Source organism: Thunnus thynnus, chromosome 19 (genome assembly GCF_963924715.1).
Source record: "Thunnus thynnus chromosome 19, fThuThy2.1, whole genome shotgun sequence".
In the NCBI taxonomy this organism is placed as follows: Eukaryota; Metazoa; Chordata; class Actinopteri; order Scombriformes; family Scombridae; genus Thunnus; species Thunnus thynnus.
This window is the reverse complement of record NC_089535.1, coordinates 20,330,666-20,345,635: the sequence shown is the minus strand read 5'-3', so window position 1 is coordinate 20,345,635 and position 14,970 is coordinate 20,330,666. Positions and strand designations below refer to the sequence as shown.

At 39.0% G+C, this 14,970-nt stretch overlaps 1 protein-coding gene across 4 annotated transcripts in view; it reads right to left on the bottom strand.

Annotated features, from left to right (window-relative positions):
- The window catches only part of plppr1 (phospholipid phosphatase related 1), a 66,846-nt gene that overhangs the window by 3,783 nt on the left and 48,093 nt on the right, over nt 1-14,970 (bottom strand). For all 4 annotated transcript variants that reach the window (XM_067574680.1, XM_067574682.1, XM_067574683.1 and 1 more), the window contains exons 5-6: nt 4,978-5,228; nt 2,859-3,035 (exon numbers count right to left, since the gene is read on the bottom strand). In XM_067574680.1, the coding sequence (XP_067430781.1) occupies nt 2,859-3,035; nt 4,978-5,228 (428 nt within the window). The remainder of the gene's footprint in view (nt 1-2,858; nt 3,036-4,977; nt 5,229-14,970) is intronic.

Below are 14,970 nucleotides of genomic sequence, written 5' to 3'. Positions count from 1 at the left end.
TTTGAAAGCCTCAAAGTAGGCGGTCAGCATGTGCCACTACTCTGTCTTGGATTAAGTAGACACCTGTCTCATAGGTTAGGATTTTACCAACATCAACCTGGAGCCCCATGAAGTGCTTAACACTGATCCCTCAATCTGCTGGCAGTGCACACACCTCTTGTAAGACCGAAGGAACTTGCCGTTTGATGGTATGGCTCCATTCAGACCTCCTCTCTGTAGCAGCACAGTGATTTAATCTGCACCTGGTTTCCACTCCCTTTGTGCCCATTAATTTCCCTCAAGATCGCTGTCCATCAAACTGCCTCAGTTCTCAGATGACAAGACCTTGATATGCTTCATCAGGACCATTAGGACCATGTGTAGGGGAGAGACAGCCCTCCTAAGTTCATGGCTTGCTGATAATAAGCTGGAAATGAACAGGTTTAAAACTGCTGAGGTGATGATTGACTTTCTTGTGTTCATCTTTCCCTGGAGATCACTAACTCAATGTATGTCAATTTTTATAGGTCAATCACTGAAAGCTTATATCCTCCATCAAAGAGTAGAGTGCGGTGGTGCCTCTTCCTCAAGGACAAGCTGCTCCATGTTTACCACACTGCACATCATTGGCTTTTAGCTAGTGTTGTGTCAACTGTATGTTAGGTTTGGTGTTAATTAGCAATTATTAGCATGCTCATACACTAAACTAACGTGGTGGACACAGAAAACATTAAACCTGCTAAACCTGCAAATCAGCATGTTAGCATTGTCACTGTGAACATGTTAAATGCTAACGGAGGTTAGCATTTAGCTAAAAGCATCACTGTGCTCAACTACAGTCTAACAGAGCTGCTTGCATGTAGACTCTTAGTCTTCATATTTCTGTTACTGATGGTAGATTGGACACATTAAATATTAGACATCAGCCAGTCAGTGTCATCTACCTTCAATATGATGGAGTGTTTCAAGAGAGTTTGATAGTGACAGTTTCTTATTATTTACAAATTTTACAATTTTGTAGCATTAATACATTTTACAATTTATTAATGCTAAACAGTAGTCCTCTCAACCTCTGAATTTCTTTTGCAAATGAAAAGATGTAGTTAATCCAGCTGCTTTTAATTAGCATTAGCATTAAATGTTGTAATGTTAATGTGATCTAAAAATGTGTTTCAGATTGCTTTTCTGCTCTGCCACATGCAGAATACAGTTCAGACTGAAAACTTGAATTCTTTGTTGTGATGGACATGTTTATTTGAAGCCGGCAAAAATGTTGGCAATCAATAAATTGTTGAATTGTTGAAATTATTTACTTATTTTTAGTGGCACTGCATATGAAGGTGCTGTTGTCTTGCATCTTGTGGGTTAGCGTGTGACATGAGCTGTCACTTTCTTTGCTATTGTAATTTCCCATATAGACTTCACAAAGTAGTAAGTTTGATCAGAGTGGGAACAGAACATCTGAGGGATTTCCCTGTGAATACATGTCACACTGCTTGTTTGTCTCACAGAGCTATGAAATCAGCCATCAGCAGCTGATGCACGAAAAGCAGTCCCTGACTTCTTCTTTCCTCAGTCGTCCCTCCATGTCTTCTCCTCCTCCTCCTCTTTCACACTCCTTCCTGCTTTGACACCCTAGGGCCTAGTGGCAATTACATGTAATGAAGCTTCTGAGACTGTTTAATAAATCGCTTTTGATTTGTGGGGGTTCCCCTTCACCTTCCTTCCTCCTCAGAGGGCTTTCTGCCTCAACTCAAAAACAACATAAGGGTTTCAGCTGTAATCACTACGCCATATTTAAACACTCATAGCATCAGCATTAAATCTGATGTTGACAAAGCCATTTTAATTTTCAGTGGAAGCCAGACAGGACAGGGAATTTCTGCCTTGCTTGGAAGCACATAAGTCTGCACAATGTTATCCCTTGTTACTGTATAACGTATTTTAATAAGACAGATAACAAGATTCCTTCCCTTCCTCTGGATAACAACAGTACAAAAACAGAATTAACCAGATCACTGGTTCCCTCCATCATCTCCAAGATAAACACAACCACTAATTAAAACTAACATTTCCCTTCAACTGTCTTCTTACTTTTGGTCCTTCTACCATCCAACATTCATCACAGAGTTCTCTCAAAACCAGAGTGACTGCTGCAAGTGTCACCTCGTTATTTTCTCTCCTTTCTTCTCTTCTCCTCTTCCTCCTAATCAACCCACTGCATCCTCAACTTTTTCCCTCCATCCTGAATCACCTGTATGTGAACCTCCTTCAAGCCCAGTATAAACCACACTTCATCCTGTTTCACATCCTCTTCCCCATCACCGCTTCATGAACTACCCTTTCTTAGCGTCTTCATCAAACCAGTGTTAAACATTCATGTACAAGCCCTGAGGAACTCCTTACACTTGACTGAATAGGCACACAGCTAACTTAACATTTTACATTTTCAAGTCAATAGTATGTAGACACCCCTGTCCAAATGTGAGACGTCCCACATGATAATATGTTGTAGCGACATATTTATGCTCTTTTTTTTTTTTTAGTCTCTCCAATTCACACTTAAATGAAAACTAAAAGAAAAAAAATGCTGTGTATAAGAAAAGACATAAATGCTGTGTACTAAAAAGGACATAAAGACTGACTAAAAAGACTTAAGACTGGGCTCCAAACCCATGTTACAGACTGTAGTAAGGGCTGAAGCCTGAATTAATCATTGAATTACTTATTTGGGTCAATTCCAAAATGAAGCTTAAAATTATTATTATATGAAAATAAGTCATGACCAGAATCCACCTCAGAATGAACATCCTCCCCTTCCTTTTTCTCTTGTCTTTTCTAATCCCCACCACCCCTTTTTGCACTTCCATTGTCCTCACCAGAAACAGAGCGACAGCTGATCCCAGTATAAATCCAGCCACTACGTCCGAACAGTGGTTTCGGTACTCTGAGACTCGGTTGAGGCCGGTCAGGAAGGCCGAACAGAGCGTGCCCAGACAGAGCACGGGCTTGGCCAGGCGGCTGGACTTGGTCTTGATGGTGCTGGTGATGTACATCTGGAAAGGAGGACAGTGAGGAGTTAAAGATTGTGTTTTTTACTGTGTCCCAAAGGTTTGAAAAGAGCCCCCGTTCTTCTCTTTAGATGGACATGTACAGAAGCAAGTCTCATGCAGGTGTTCCCGCAGAGACTAAGTCAGATATTTTACCATTTCATGACAGCAGAAAGCCTCCATTGCATAGCAAAATAGTCATGGAAAGATGTCAAAATCTTACATCATATGAGTGAAATAGCTCTACAAAACAAAGAGGGTTTTTTCCCAGAGAGAATAAAAGATTACAAATAGACCTAATATGGGAACCTCTTGTCAGCATTTCAAAACATACACTCGGTCTTTCTACATGTATGTTCTCATGTCTTGAACTTTTACCTCTCCAACCTTGTCAACCAAGGAGACATATCAAAACCTTTTTTCAACCACAATCTGTCCTTTTATTCCTCTTGCTCCTGCTGATAAAATCTGCACTTCTGCTCCCTCTTTCATTTTTTAGCAGCTGAGCTTCGCCGTCAAATAACAGCTCTTCAAATAGCCCTTCAAAAAGCCATTCTTCATGCGTTCCTCCAGCCAATTTTTCTTCATGTGTTCCTCCAACCAATTTTACAAAAATACCTGAACCCAACCTCTGCCTTTATGACATTTTCCTCCACACACTTTCAAGAAATATGAAGTCCCTCCTCATCACAACAGTTTCTGAGATTTCGTATTCCTCCATCAAAGATCCACAAGTGCTACAGTACATAGCACTGTTTTTCAGAGCCTTTTAAAATTCAAGATCTATGGTGTAACCTTCATTAGTCGGGGTAAAAAAATCTATTTATCTCTGAATGTTTGGGTGTTTTTTAAACATTCCAAAATTTATTTCCACCACGATGTAAACTAATTACATTCAGTCCCAAATGAGTAACTCTGGCGCCACAGGTAGATTTGACATTGATTTTTAATTAACTGTGCTCAGGTGCTGTTGGAAAAAATCCATCAGAGAGGCACAGAAAAGTAACAGAAATAAATCTAATCTAAGACTAACAAGTACAAATAGGAGGAAAATTAAAGAAAATATTTTCTGTTCAGTAAATACTTGTAAATGGAAATGGAATTAAATAAATAAGAAACAGCAGTTTAAGATAAATCAGGAATGTATTTTTCAAATTGCTTTAATTATTCAGACCAAACTGCTCTGATTTTATGATTTTATTTTATTTTATTTTAAGTGAATTGAAAATTGTACAATATTTAAGCACATATAAAGCCTTAATTTGATTTTAACCTTTTTTTTTTTACTAATTACACTTCTTTAGATTTACAGCAATTCAGAATTAAGACTACAATGTGTATTATTAATGCCGTATCTTTTAGTTGAGCAGTTGAATAGCTCTTAATTTTCAACATTTTTACTGATGAGTGCCACAAGGCTACAGACTTCACCATCCACAAAAAAGTAATTTTTCTCATGTAGTCATAAATGCATGGTCTTCATACTGTTACATTACTTCATATGTGATATTTAGACTTGAATACATGTGGGAAGCAGTAGAGAGAAAAGTTTCATCCTTGCAAATGTCCTCATTCCTGTGCAGCTGATGCTAAAACCATCATATGTCAACATGCCAATGCTTAAATGATACCCCTCTGATAAGATGTATCATCTATGTACCGTATGTGCATACAAACAATATGCAAGCCAATGTAAATGTAAAAAGAAAACTCCTGCATTTTTCTCATGTGCAGTGGGATGGTTGGCTTGTTCTAAGGTATTACAGGAAACAGGAACATGGTACATCTACTTAAACAAAAAACAAACTACATCTGTATTTACAGTGTATAAAAAAATAAAATTATTTTGAGAAATATTTTCCATAGTTTAAGTCTTATTTCTTTAGTCTGTAAAATGCACACATTGAACTTCATTATAGTGTTTAACAGCCATGCACAGTCTTCTCACCGTCAGGTAAACAGCAGAGTAAACGCTCAGCGAAGCGTCCTTGGACGGGAACGACCGGCGGGCGTTTTCCACAGCAACAGGGTTTCCAGTGCAGATGTTGCCATTGACGATAAACTGGTGATTAAAACGACACTCTGTGCCAGTGTAGTTGGGCTTGCAGACGGACAGGAAGTAGGGCGAGAGACCTCCCGTCACCACCTGGCCCGCGTTGACGAAGATGTCTGTGGCAAACAGACCGAATGCAAACACACCTGGGGCACACACAGACACACAGAGACAGCACAGCACAATGAGAATTTGCAGCACATAATGTAGTAAAGACACATTAACACATTATCAAAAAGGCTTCACACATTTCCACCTTGCATCATGATGCCAATCACCTTATATCCAGGGTTAAATTGAGCAGTGGCTATGTGGCTCAGTGCCAGCACATAAGCTCCTAGCTGTCATTATGTAGAGCTAAACTCCAGAATATGTAACAAAAAATGTATTATGTCTAGTCACTAAAAACAGCTAGTAAATTATTTCTAGCGAAGAGAAGAGAAGAGAAGAGAAGAGAAGAGAAGAGAAATATTGGAATTAAATGAAATTAAAATGGTAGGAAAGGACGGTGGACAACAGGCAGAGAAAGAAACATAAACATACAGCAAAAAAATAAAAATTTGCTATTATGAATGATTGCACTGACACTTTTAGCCCACCAACCCTGACCAGTGTCTGCGTCTGCATTCCTTTTGCTGTGAAATATGACTGCTGATTATCTGGCCTGCTTAGCCATGAAATTACTCTGCTTTGTATTCTCATCCGGAGGGGGGGGGACTGCAGAAGGCTGGGGGGAGTGGGTGGGGGGGTGTCGGGTGCTTGAGAGGGTACAGGGACATGATTGTGTGAAGGGCAAAGAGAGAGAGAAGGAAAGAGGGGGGAATTAGGGTGAGAGGAGAAGAGATGGGAGGGAGCAAGAGAGCGGGAAACTAAAAGCCTCAGTGATCCTACAAATTTGAGAGATTGTTCGGGAACAGACAGAAATATAACTCACGCGAATTGCATAATGAATTTCTGATGAGTATTTTATTAACTGAAGGGGTATTATTTAAAAATGAACAATACAGTTCGGATTATGCCAGGAAAGCGACCTCCCTGGAACAGAGAGGAAAGAGTCTGTCAGTCTGCCCAGTTCAACTCAGTTTCTGAAGAAAAGTGGATATTAAACAATTCAAATACAAACATTGTAGCTGGTAGTGACAGGTGTGTACAAATTTTACCTGTAATTGTGTAAAGCATCACTATTGTAAGAATGAAAATCTTCTATGTAGCCTATATACTGCTTGATCCAGCATGTTTGATAAAGATATTTAAATTTAATTTTGTTCTAGTGGCTAATGCAGTTTTAGAGAGGCTGCAGTAAATGCATCACAGCTGGACTTGATCCCAATTGGCTCCCTTCACTGAAGAATTACTGAAATCCGTTCAGTCAGGCCAGTTTGCTGTATTTAAACTGAAAAGCCTTAACCAGCAAGTCTACCTTGTTTAAATCATACAGCAGAAGCTGGTGTAGTTAGCAAATCAGGATTCAACTAGGTCTAAACTATGTGCATAACATGAGTATTTCCAATTAAGCCACACAGTTCAGTGTGTGTAAACCCGAGAGGAATACAGAGCAGCCCGATATTCTTCCCTTGATATGCATATGCATGCATGATTTTTTTTAGCTTTAAATACTGGTGTGATTGATACTGTGAAGTAATTTTATTGAAACTTGAGCAGCGAGGTGTTTGCAGCTGTTGGCCTAACATACTGTATACAAAGCCTATTAAATGTTGCTCAGTAGGCCTACAGTACACTGTAAAAAGTGTTTGTAGAAATTACAGTAAAAAACTGTCAAATAGCAAACAGTAAAAGACCATAAAATCCAAAACAGTATATCACTGTAATAGATACATTGAATCACCCTAAACCAAGAAACAGTACATAACAAATTTTTACTGTCACAATATGTAGAAAGCACACAATTTTACTGTGAAAATATAACATTTTGGTAAAATTATTGGGAAAATACCATAATGTCACAAGCACTAAACTGCCCTAATTAACGGTATTATTTGGTCTAAATAACAGATTTCACTAATGTGTACATTTAAATGACAGTATAAAACCTTTCATCACTCAGCAAAAAAATACCTCAATTTCTACAGAAACAAGATGTTGAAATTTGGTATATGTTTGTTAAATAATGTTGATTTCAAGGTAAAACATACCGTATGTTTAAATATAATTTACTGTCATTTTATGTAATGTCCTTGTAAATATGGGTCTAATCTGACTATGTGCTATATGCAATGGAAAACTAAAACATAACTACAAGGATGTATTTCTTGAAGAAAGTCAAGTGATAGCTGTGCAGCAATGTTAGCAATCATTTGTGGTTGCCAGGGTTTATTAGGTGGTTGTAAGGGTGTTTTTAGGTGGTTGCTAGGATGTTTGTAGGTAATGTGTTCTTAGGTGGTTACTAAGGTGCACAAACTGCTGGGGTGTAGTGTTTGCTAAGGTGAACTTGGTGGGTGCTATGGTGTACTAGACAGTTGCTAGGGTGTTTGTAAGTGGTTGCAAGAGTGTACTTGGTGGTTGCTAGGGTGTTTCTGGGTATAAACTAAGATGTAACGATTGTCTGCTGGGATGTTTCAAGCATGTTCTTTGATTGACCTTGGTGAGCACCTTTTCAGCCCGGCCCATTCCTGATATCTGGATATCCAGCACACAGCCAAGGTAATTGGCTGACTCCTTAGCTGCAAGCACAGTGCCACCAACAACATTAAAACCAGGGGAACCTTTCAACTTTATCTTTGACCCAAACAATATGGATTCTGTTTTTCCTAAATGGAGTGACAACTTGTTTGCAGTCACCCAACTGCTGACATTAAGAAGTTCTGCATTCAGCATACTTTCAACTATTCATTTATTTTCATGGGAAACCATTACTGCAGAGTCATCTGCACATAAAAAGAGTTCACATGAAGTGGCAGACTTCGGGTAATTTATAAATTAGAGGAAAAAGATTGGCCCAAGTACACTCCCTTGTGGGACCCCACAATCTATAGACCTAGGATGAGACATTGTCCCACCAACATCTACCATCTGCTTCTTATCTTTCAGATAAGAGCTAACCCATCTGACTGCTACATCATTAAAAATAATGGCTTTCAGTTTGGACAATAAAATACCACGATCAACCTCATCAAATGCATTCTGTAGATCTAACATAGCCATACCACAAAAATTCCCTTTGTCAACTTCACTCCTGATGTAGTCAGATAAACACAATAAACAGGTGTCCGTGGAGTGGAATTTTTCAAAAGCCAGATTGAAATTCATACAGTAAACTGTGTAAGGACCGGAAGTTGTCAATCTGATTAATAATGATGTTCTCAATTGTTGTGGATATTTCTGAGCGATGGTCAACACTTCAGTGGAGAGAAGCACAAACGAGCCTTTGATGTCTTCATGCTGTTAATGTTTATTGAAGTTACTTGATCAAGGAGAACCGTAAACAGTGAACATCCAAGTTGGTGTAACTTGGATGCTGTCTCTTCTGTTCGTTCTGTCTTCTGAAAGTCTGAGTGTTAGTCTTTAACCCAAGCAGATCAGCCTACGATATGAAAAATTAGTCTAATTGGTTCACTAGTTTCTAAACAAAGGACTGCAATTTACCAGTGACATCTTAAATCACGTTGCATTGAGCCTCAGGTCATTGTCAACACATTTTGGCTACACATTCCACCTATCTGTGTTGTCTAGAAGGGTCCTCTCTGGCTTTGGCTTACCATGGCAATGCTGATATAGTCTTTATCAGAGAGGTTTCTGCTTTCACCAAAATATCACAGACAGCTGACGTCTCGAGGAGAGATTAAGAATTACAGCGTGACCTCAAGGCTTCGTCTTGACCCAATGTCACTCCAACCTGTAACCCCTAAAGATGGAAAATTCCACCCATCGATGATCTCAGACAGTGTACACAAGATAGAAACAGGCCTATAGTTTCCATGATCCAGTTTACTCCCTTTCTTGTAGAGAGGAATCACTGTAGCAAGTTTGAGATCACTGGGGAAAAGACCTTGCTCAATAGACAGATTTACAATATGGGTGCATGGAGTAATGATTTCAGCTGCATCTTTAAGAATATAGCTGTAATATTGTCAGTTGCTTTGGTGCAGTGGAGCCTGTTGAGCATCTCAAGCACAACTGCCTCAGACACCTGTGTCAAAGTGAAGCTATCAGCTTGAACCTCTTGCTAAGAGCAGTACTGATGGACATGACTCTCTCCATATTGTCCTGTCTGGCCTGCTGGCAACTGATGTAAAACAATTACTTAGACTGTCCACCACCTCTTTATTATCTGTTGTAACCCTGTTCTCAATGTTTAAACTAGTGTTACTGGTTTTTGTTTTCAGCTTTTACTGGTTATGTCATTGTGAAGGGATGGCTGAACGCAATTTCTTTGTACTGGCTTCACTATGAAAGTACTAGGACCAGTATCTAAGTTTAAAATAAATCTATGAATTAAAAATGCCACCAACACGCCAAACTTCCCAGACTTTTCAGCCGCCATGCTGCCCGCTGCACTGTCCCCACGGTTAACACTACTACAGTTAGGTAGTTTAGTCCAGTGGTTCCCAATTTAGAAGTTGGGAGCCCCCTCCAAAGGGTGTGTTCATATGTGCTCAGAAAATCTCTGTGCCTCAGGTTGCATATCTAGATGTTCTTATTTAAGAATAATTCAATAATTCAATTCAAGTCAAGAAAAGCTCTATTCCCAGGAAGTAACCATAAACCAAAGCATCATTATTTACGTCACTACCCCATACTGATTCTGAAATTCAGCCACTTAATCTGACTATGGACAATGCGCTTTTAAAGTAAGCATAGTTTTTACTCTCTGAAAGACATCAGATATTGCAGGCTTATTTTTCAGCAGGATCAATGGGTCTAGCTGTCTTGCAAGTTAAAGATAGTTCTCAATTTTACTCTGTAAAGCCATTCAAGATGCAGTCAGACAATTTGGTTTCACTGAAAACAACACAAAGGTTACAATAGAAGTGCTGTACAAGAGAACATCATACTAGAAAGGACAATTCCTTGATGTAGGGAGCATTGACTCCATGGAAATGGGTGAACTAGTGCTTATTTTGATTTAAAAAAAAATACACTGTTCATTTTCTGGTTTCAATGTACATAGAATTCCTTCCTCAGTACCATTTGCACTCAGTTAGGAAAGACAATGAAAAGATGCACTGATTGAACATCAGTGACCTGATTGATCTCTATCCATTGCCATCTTATGTGAAGGGTGGATACTAAATGGTTCTATTGAAACACAGTGGGTTGTCACACTGAAGAATGTCTTGGGCTGTCAGTCTGGTGTTAACTGAGCTTTATTCACACTTTCATACTCAAAAATGGATAATGCATAACAAAGCAACATAAGAAGTGCCTTTACTAAAGTGTCGCTAGATTTCCCAGTCTCAGTTCTAGCTCTTTTCGAGGAGACACTACAACCGTTGGGGGTGGAGACCACTGAGAATTTTCACTGAGACCAATTCTAAGGAGAAAATTGGTGAAACAAACCAGTAAGTACATTTCGACAAAATTTATTTTTAAGTATAACCAAGGATAAAACATCATTTATACGTTTTGTAATTTCATTATTTTTGTTTTACAGCACAGAGCACTGAAATCCACAGCCAATCAGCATTAAGCTCTCCAGCTTCTTCAATGTGCTCCTCATTCTGCTGCAGACTGGGTTGACAGCTTCCAGATTCCAAGTTTCCTGAAGCCTTGATGCAGTGTTTGGAGAGGGGGAAAAGCCAAGTCCAGGGCTACGGAGAGAAATTATCCAGATTGTTGTTTCTGAGTTGATGAATGCCTGTGCTTCTCCTAGTAAACAAAGCCTCCACAGAAGTTGCCAAAAAATGGTATCCCAGTCACTGCAAGATGTCATAGAAGGTGATGTGGTGGGACCAGGATATCACTCACTGGTCAAGCAGTTACAGTTACAATTGAAAACATGAAGCAGTCTTCAGCACCAACGATAATGAAGCACCAACAGGCGTCAAATGAGTATGACACAGAGGAAATCCAAGCCAAACAAAGGGCAGCTGTTCAGGACACATATGGCTGCATAAAGTGGGACATAAAATTCATGCCAGTGAGTGAGACACCAGAAAGCCAACAGGAGAAGAAAGACAAAATGTAGGTGCTCAGTGAATAGACTAACTTCAGCCCAGAAGAGGTAAAAACTCTTATGAAGTGCACCTACTACACCCAACGTAAAGAGATACACAAGGGACAAGATCTGTAATCCTTCATGGAGGAGTGACCTTTTTTGTTCCAGGAGATTGGCATGACAGTCTCACTGGGGTATCACTAAAAGAGATTGTCCTCACCAGCGTAGAAAAAAAAGGTAAAATGGCTTATGGACTTCATGAGAACCATTTGTGCAGACAACAGCAAACAAGTTTTGTAGGCAGTCACAAAACTGAAAATTCTGAGAGGACAGTCGGAGGGCTGCTCAGAAGATGTCTAGGATATGTTGCTCCTTCTCCTATTTTGATGAAAAAGAGGAGAACCTCTTCCACTATATAGAAGAAACATGTCTGGCAAAAAAAGTACAAGTGGAAAGCTTGCCTGTGACACCATGCATCATTGTATGTGGTAAGTTGATATTCAGTTTTACTGAAGGAGCCTATGCTAATGTAAGGAAATATTACATGAAATGCACTGTCATGTTTTAAAGTGCTAGTTGTGGTTCTACCCCACCCAGCGGTATATTTTCCTCCATACCACTGTCACAGATCCTCCAAGTTTGACCCATGAGCTTCCCTGGATGGGGAAGAACCACAACTAGCACTTTTTAAGATGACTTTTGGATGGTAATGGCGGATGTGCTGTTAATTATTTTCTACCTGTATCTTCTTTGCAGGAACCTCCTGCTATGCCTCAAGGCAGTTCATGCTGAGACCGGAAGGTTGTGAATGACTAAATCTCCAGCTTCATCTCTGCCATCTGTTTGATGTTTAGAAGCTATTACTGCCTCAATATCCACTATCCCGTGGATCTGGGCTCCACACTTGAGTTCCTTTAGAGGTAAAAAAAAAAAAAAATATTTCCTCCCTTAGAAGTAATCGCTTTATATTGTGGTTGATTATGAATTCTTGTGTTCACAAAAGTGTTTCTTCATCATCAATCCAGAGAAGAGCACAAAAGTTGAAACACAAAAAAACAAGAAGCAAGAGTAATCACCCACATCATAGATCTCTCTGATCATGAGTGGAGAGAGACATGTTAAAGATGGACTTATCCAATTGAACTGTTAAGACCGTGAACTCTTACACAGCATTAGCTGTATGGAACAATATACACTTTACTGTAACTTAACTGTTAACCACTGACATTCAGAACAGTATTCTTTGATGTTTTCAGTTATCTTTAGTGTTTTAATAAGCAGTTTTTTTGGTTCTGTTAAATTTATGTGAACTGGCTTATTGTACATTTTGGTGGAATTACTAATACCTAATGATTACTTGAACAACAAGGTCAAGGCAACAGCATTTTTTTTTTTTAAATTAATTTTTTGTCATTTTTGTTAGAGGCTACTCTTTCAGTTAGGTCAAACAATTTGAGGGGAAGACTGACTTCAATTATATAATTCTAAAAATGGCACAAAGCAATTTACTATGATTTTATAAAGTACGTGCAAGAAGTTTTCCAATTTTGGCTTTTTGTTTTTTATTGCCAGAAGCAACTTTTCAGAGGATTTGGTCACTCATTCATTTGAAATAATCTATGATACTAACAGGAAGTTTGCAGAACTTCTTGCCTATCCATGCATTTGAGTTAATAAAACTGTCTCTGAAGAACATTTGAACCTTTGTTTCAGTGCTTCTGTGATACTTCAGAGTAGGTCAAAGGCTGGTGGCTTCGCTAAGATCTAAGAATCTCCTTTATGGTAAGTAAACTGAACACATATCTAACATATTTTCACATGTTAAGAGTAAATTGTCTTAATTATCTGAACACACTGCTCTTGTTTAAATTATCTTTATAACAAGTGTAAAAATATAAGTCTTTCGCTCCTACCAGCTTTCAGGCATTGCATTCAAACTCCTATGAGTGGTTGTGGACTTGTAGGGAACAATTTGATGGCCTTTGTGACATCCAGGAAAAAGGTTAGATCCTAATCCATTTAAATGCCAAAAGCAAGCTGTTTTTGTTTTTACTTTTAAAGATGACTATATTGCCATTTCTGCTGTATTGGACAGCAGCAGTAAAGATAGACAGGAAACACAGTGGAGAAGAGGGGATGATATGCAGCAAAGCCGGAATCAAACCTTGGCCGCTGTGATAACAATATGTGATACGTGTTCTGCCAGTCGAGCCCCTTGGGTGGCCCAGCTGTTTATGTTTTTGAGTGTATTTTGCATCCTGTGCACTGAAAAGAGTGAAAGAGTTGATGCTTGAGATGATTTCATCTTTCACTTAAGAGGATGTATGTCCTCCTGTCTTCTTTTATCTCCTTACTCTTTCTTTCAGGTCTTATTACGTCCATGAGTGGTTGTACTTAACATGGACCTCATCAATCTCTTTGCTGTCCTACTAGTCTACCCTTCTGATCAGATCAGTCTTGTCAAGGTACGTTCATTTAATAATAGAAGGCTTTAGGTTCATTTCTTTTTCTAAACACTACGTACCCATTTCATGTTCAAACAGTGTATACAAATGTTGAAGTTAAGCACTGTATAAATCTAGGCAAGCATAATCTAATGTGATTTCAACTTCTTGCTGGTGTCAGCCATCCAAGTCCCTTTCTTCAGTTGTTTTGGGCCTTTTCAATATTTGATCAATGTTGAATAAATCTTTTATTCTAAGTCTGTGCCCTGAGGTCCACATGCTGTAGTGGGGGCACTGCAGTTGTTTATAAGAACCACCTCGGTTCCGTCCCTTTTACTGCTGGATTTTTCAATAGATTTCATCATTTACATTGATGATTACTCTAACTTCCTAGCCATACAATTTTTAAACACTACAAAAGCACGGTGCACCCCGGAATACAGGAAGGTCAGCACTCTGATTTGTCATCAGCGTTATCAGCACGCAGCTTCAGTGAGTACATTTAATTAGGCTTCTGAACTGGTACTGCCCTTAGATGTTTTTTTCATACCTATTAATGTTCACATCAAAATAATTATGTGTCTCAAATTTCCATCTTAACTCAAAAACAGAAACAGAGGTCTTTATGATTGACCCTCACTGCTTTGCTTAAGAGGTTACTCATTACGCTAGGAACATCAAAACCTCCTTTCTGATCAACATCTGAACTTGAAATATCACAAAACTAAAGTTTTCAGTCTTATTTGTTGCAGTTGTACTGAATATGGGTTTGGAAATTAATATTACCAACACATTCACTAACACAAAGGACAAACTTCTCTCAGGTAAAATGCATTTATTATAGATTCAGGGCATGCACGTGGTCTACATAAAATTATTATATCAGAGATGGATTTCACTAGGTTGGAAATACCATATACTAGAAATCAGCACATTGTAGTGTAATGTTCGGTAATGAAATAGGTAGATGGAATAATTCTGTCTTTGAGTATGTTCATTAAGGCCTACAGCTGAACTATTAATTTACTGAGGAACATCCCAGCACTGCACAGACAATGTCTCTGGTGAACTGGGATGCTACACAGCAGTTAAACAGGTCAGCAGACGCACTGGCTGATTGCTGGGCACTCACGGCAGGCTGAGAGCAGGTAAGGTGGTCTTGGCATTGAAGAGCTGACTTGGGCAGCTCAGCTTGATTCTGAATGTTCTGTCGGTCTGGTAATCTGGTTCAGAGGATGTGGAAAGCAGCACAAACCCACACTGTACAGCACGGTGAAAACTGCTTCTTGATGTTTCTTCATTACTCATTTTAAACCCAAAGGTGACCTT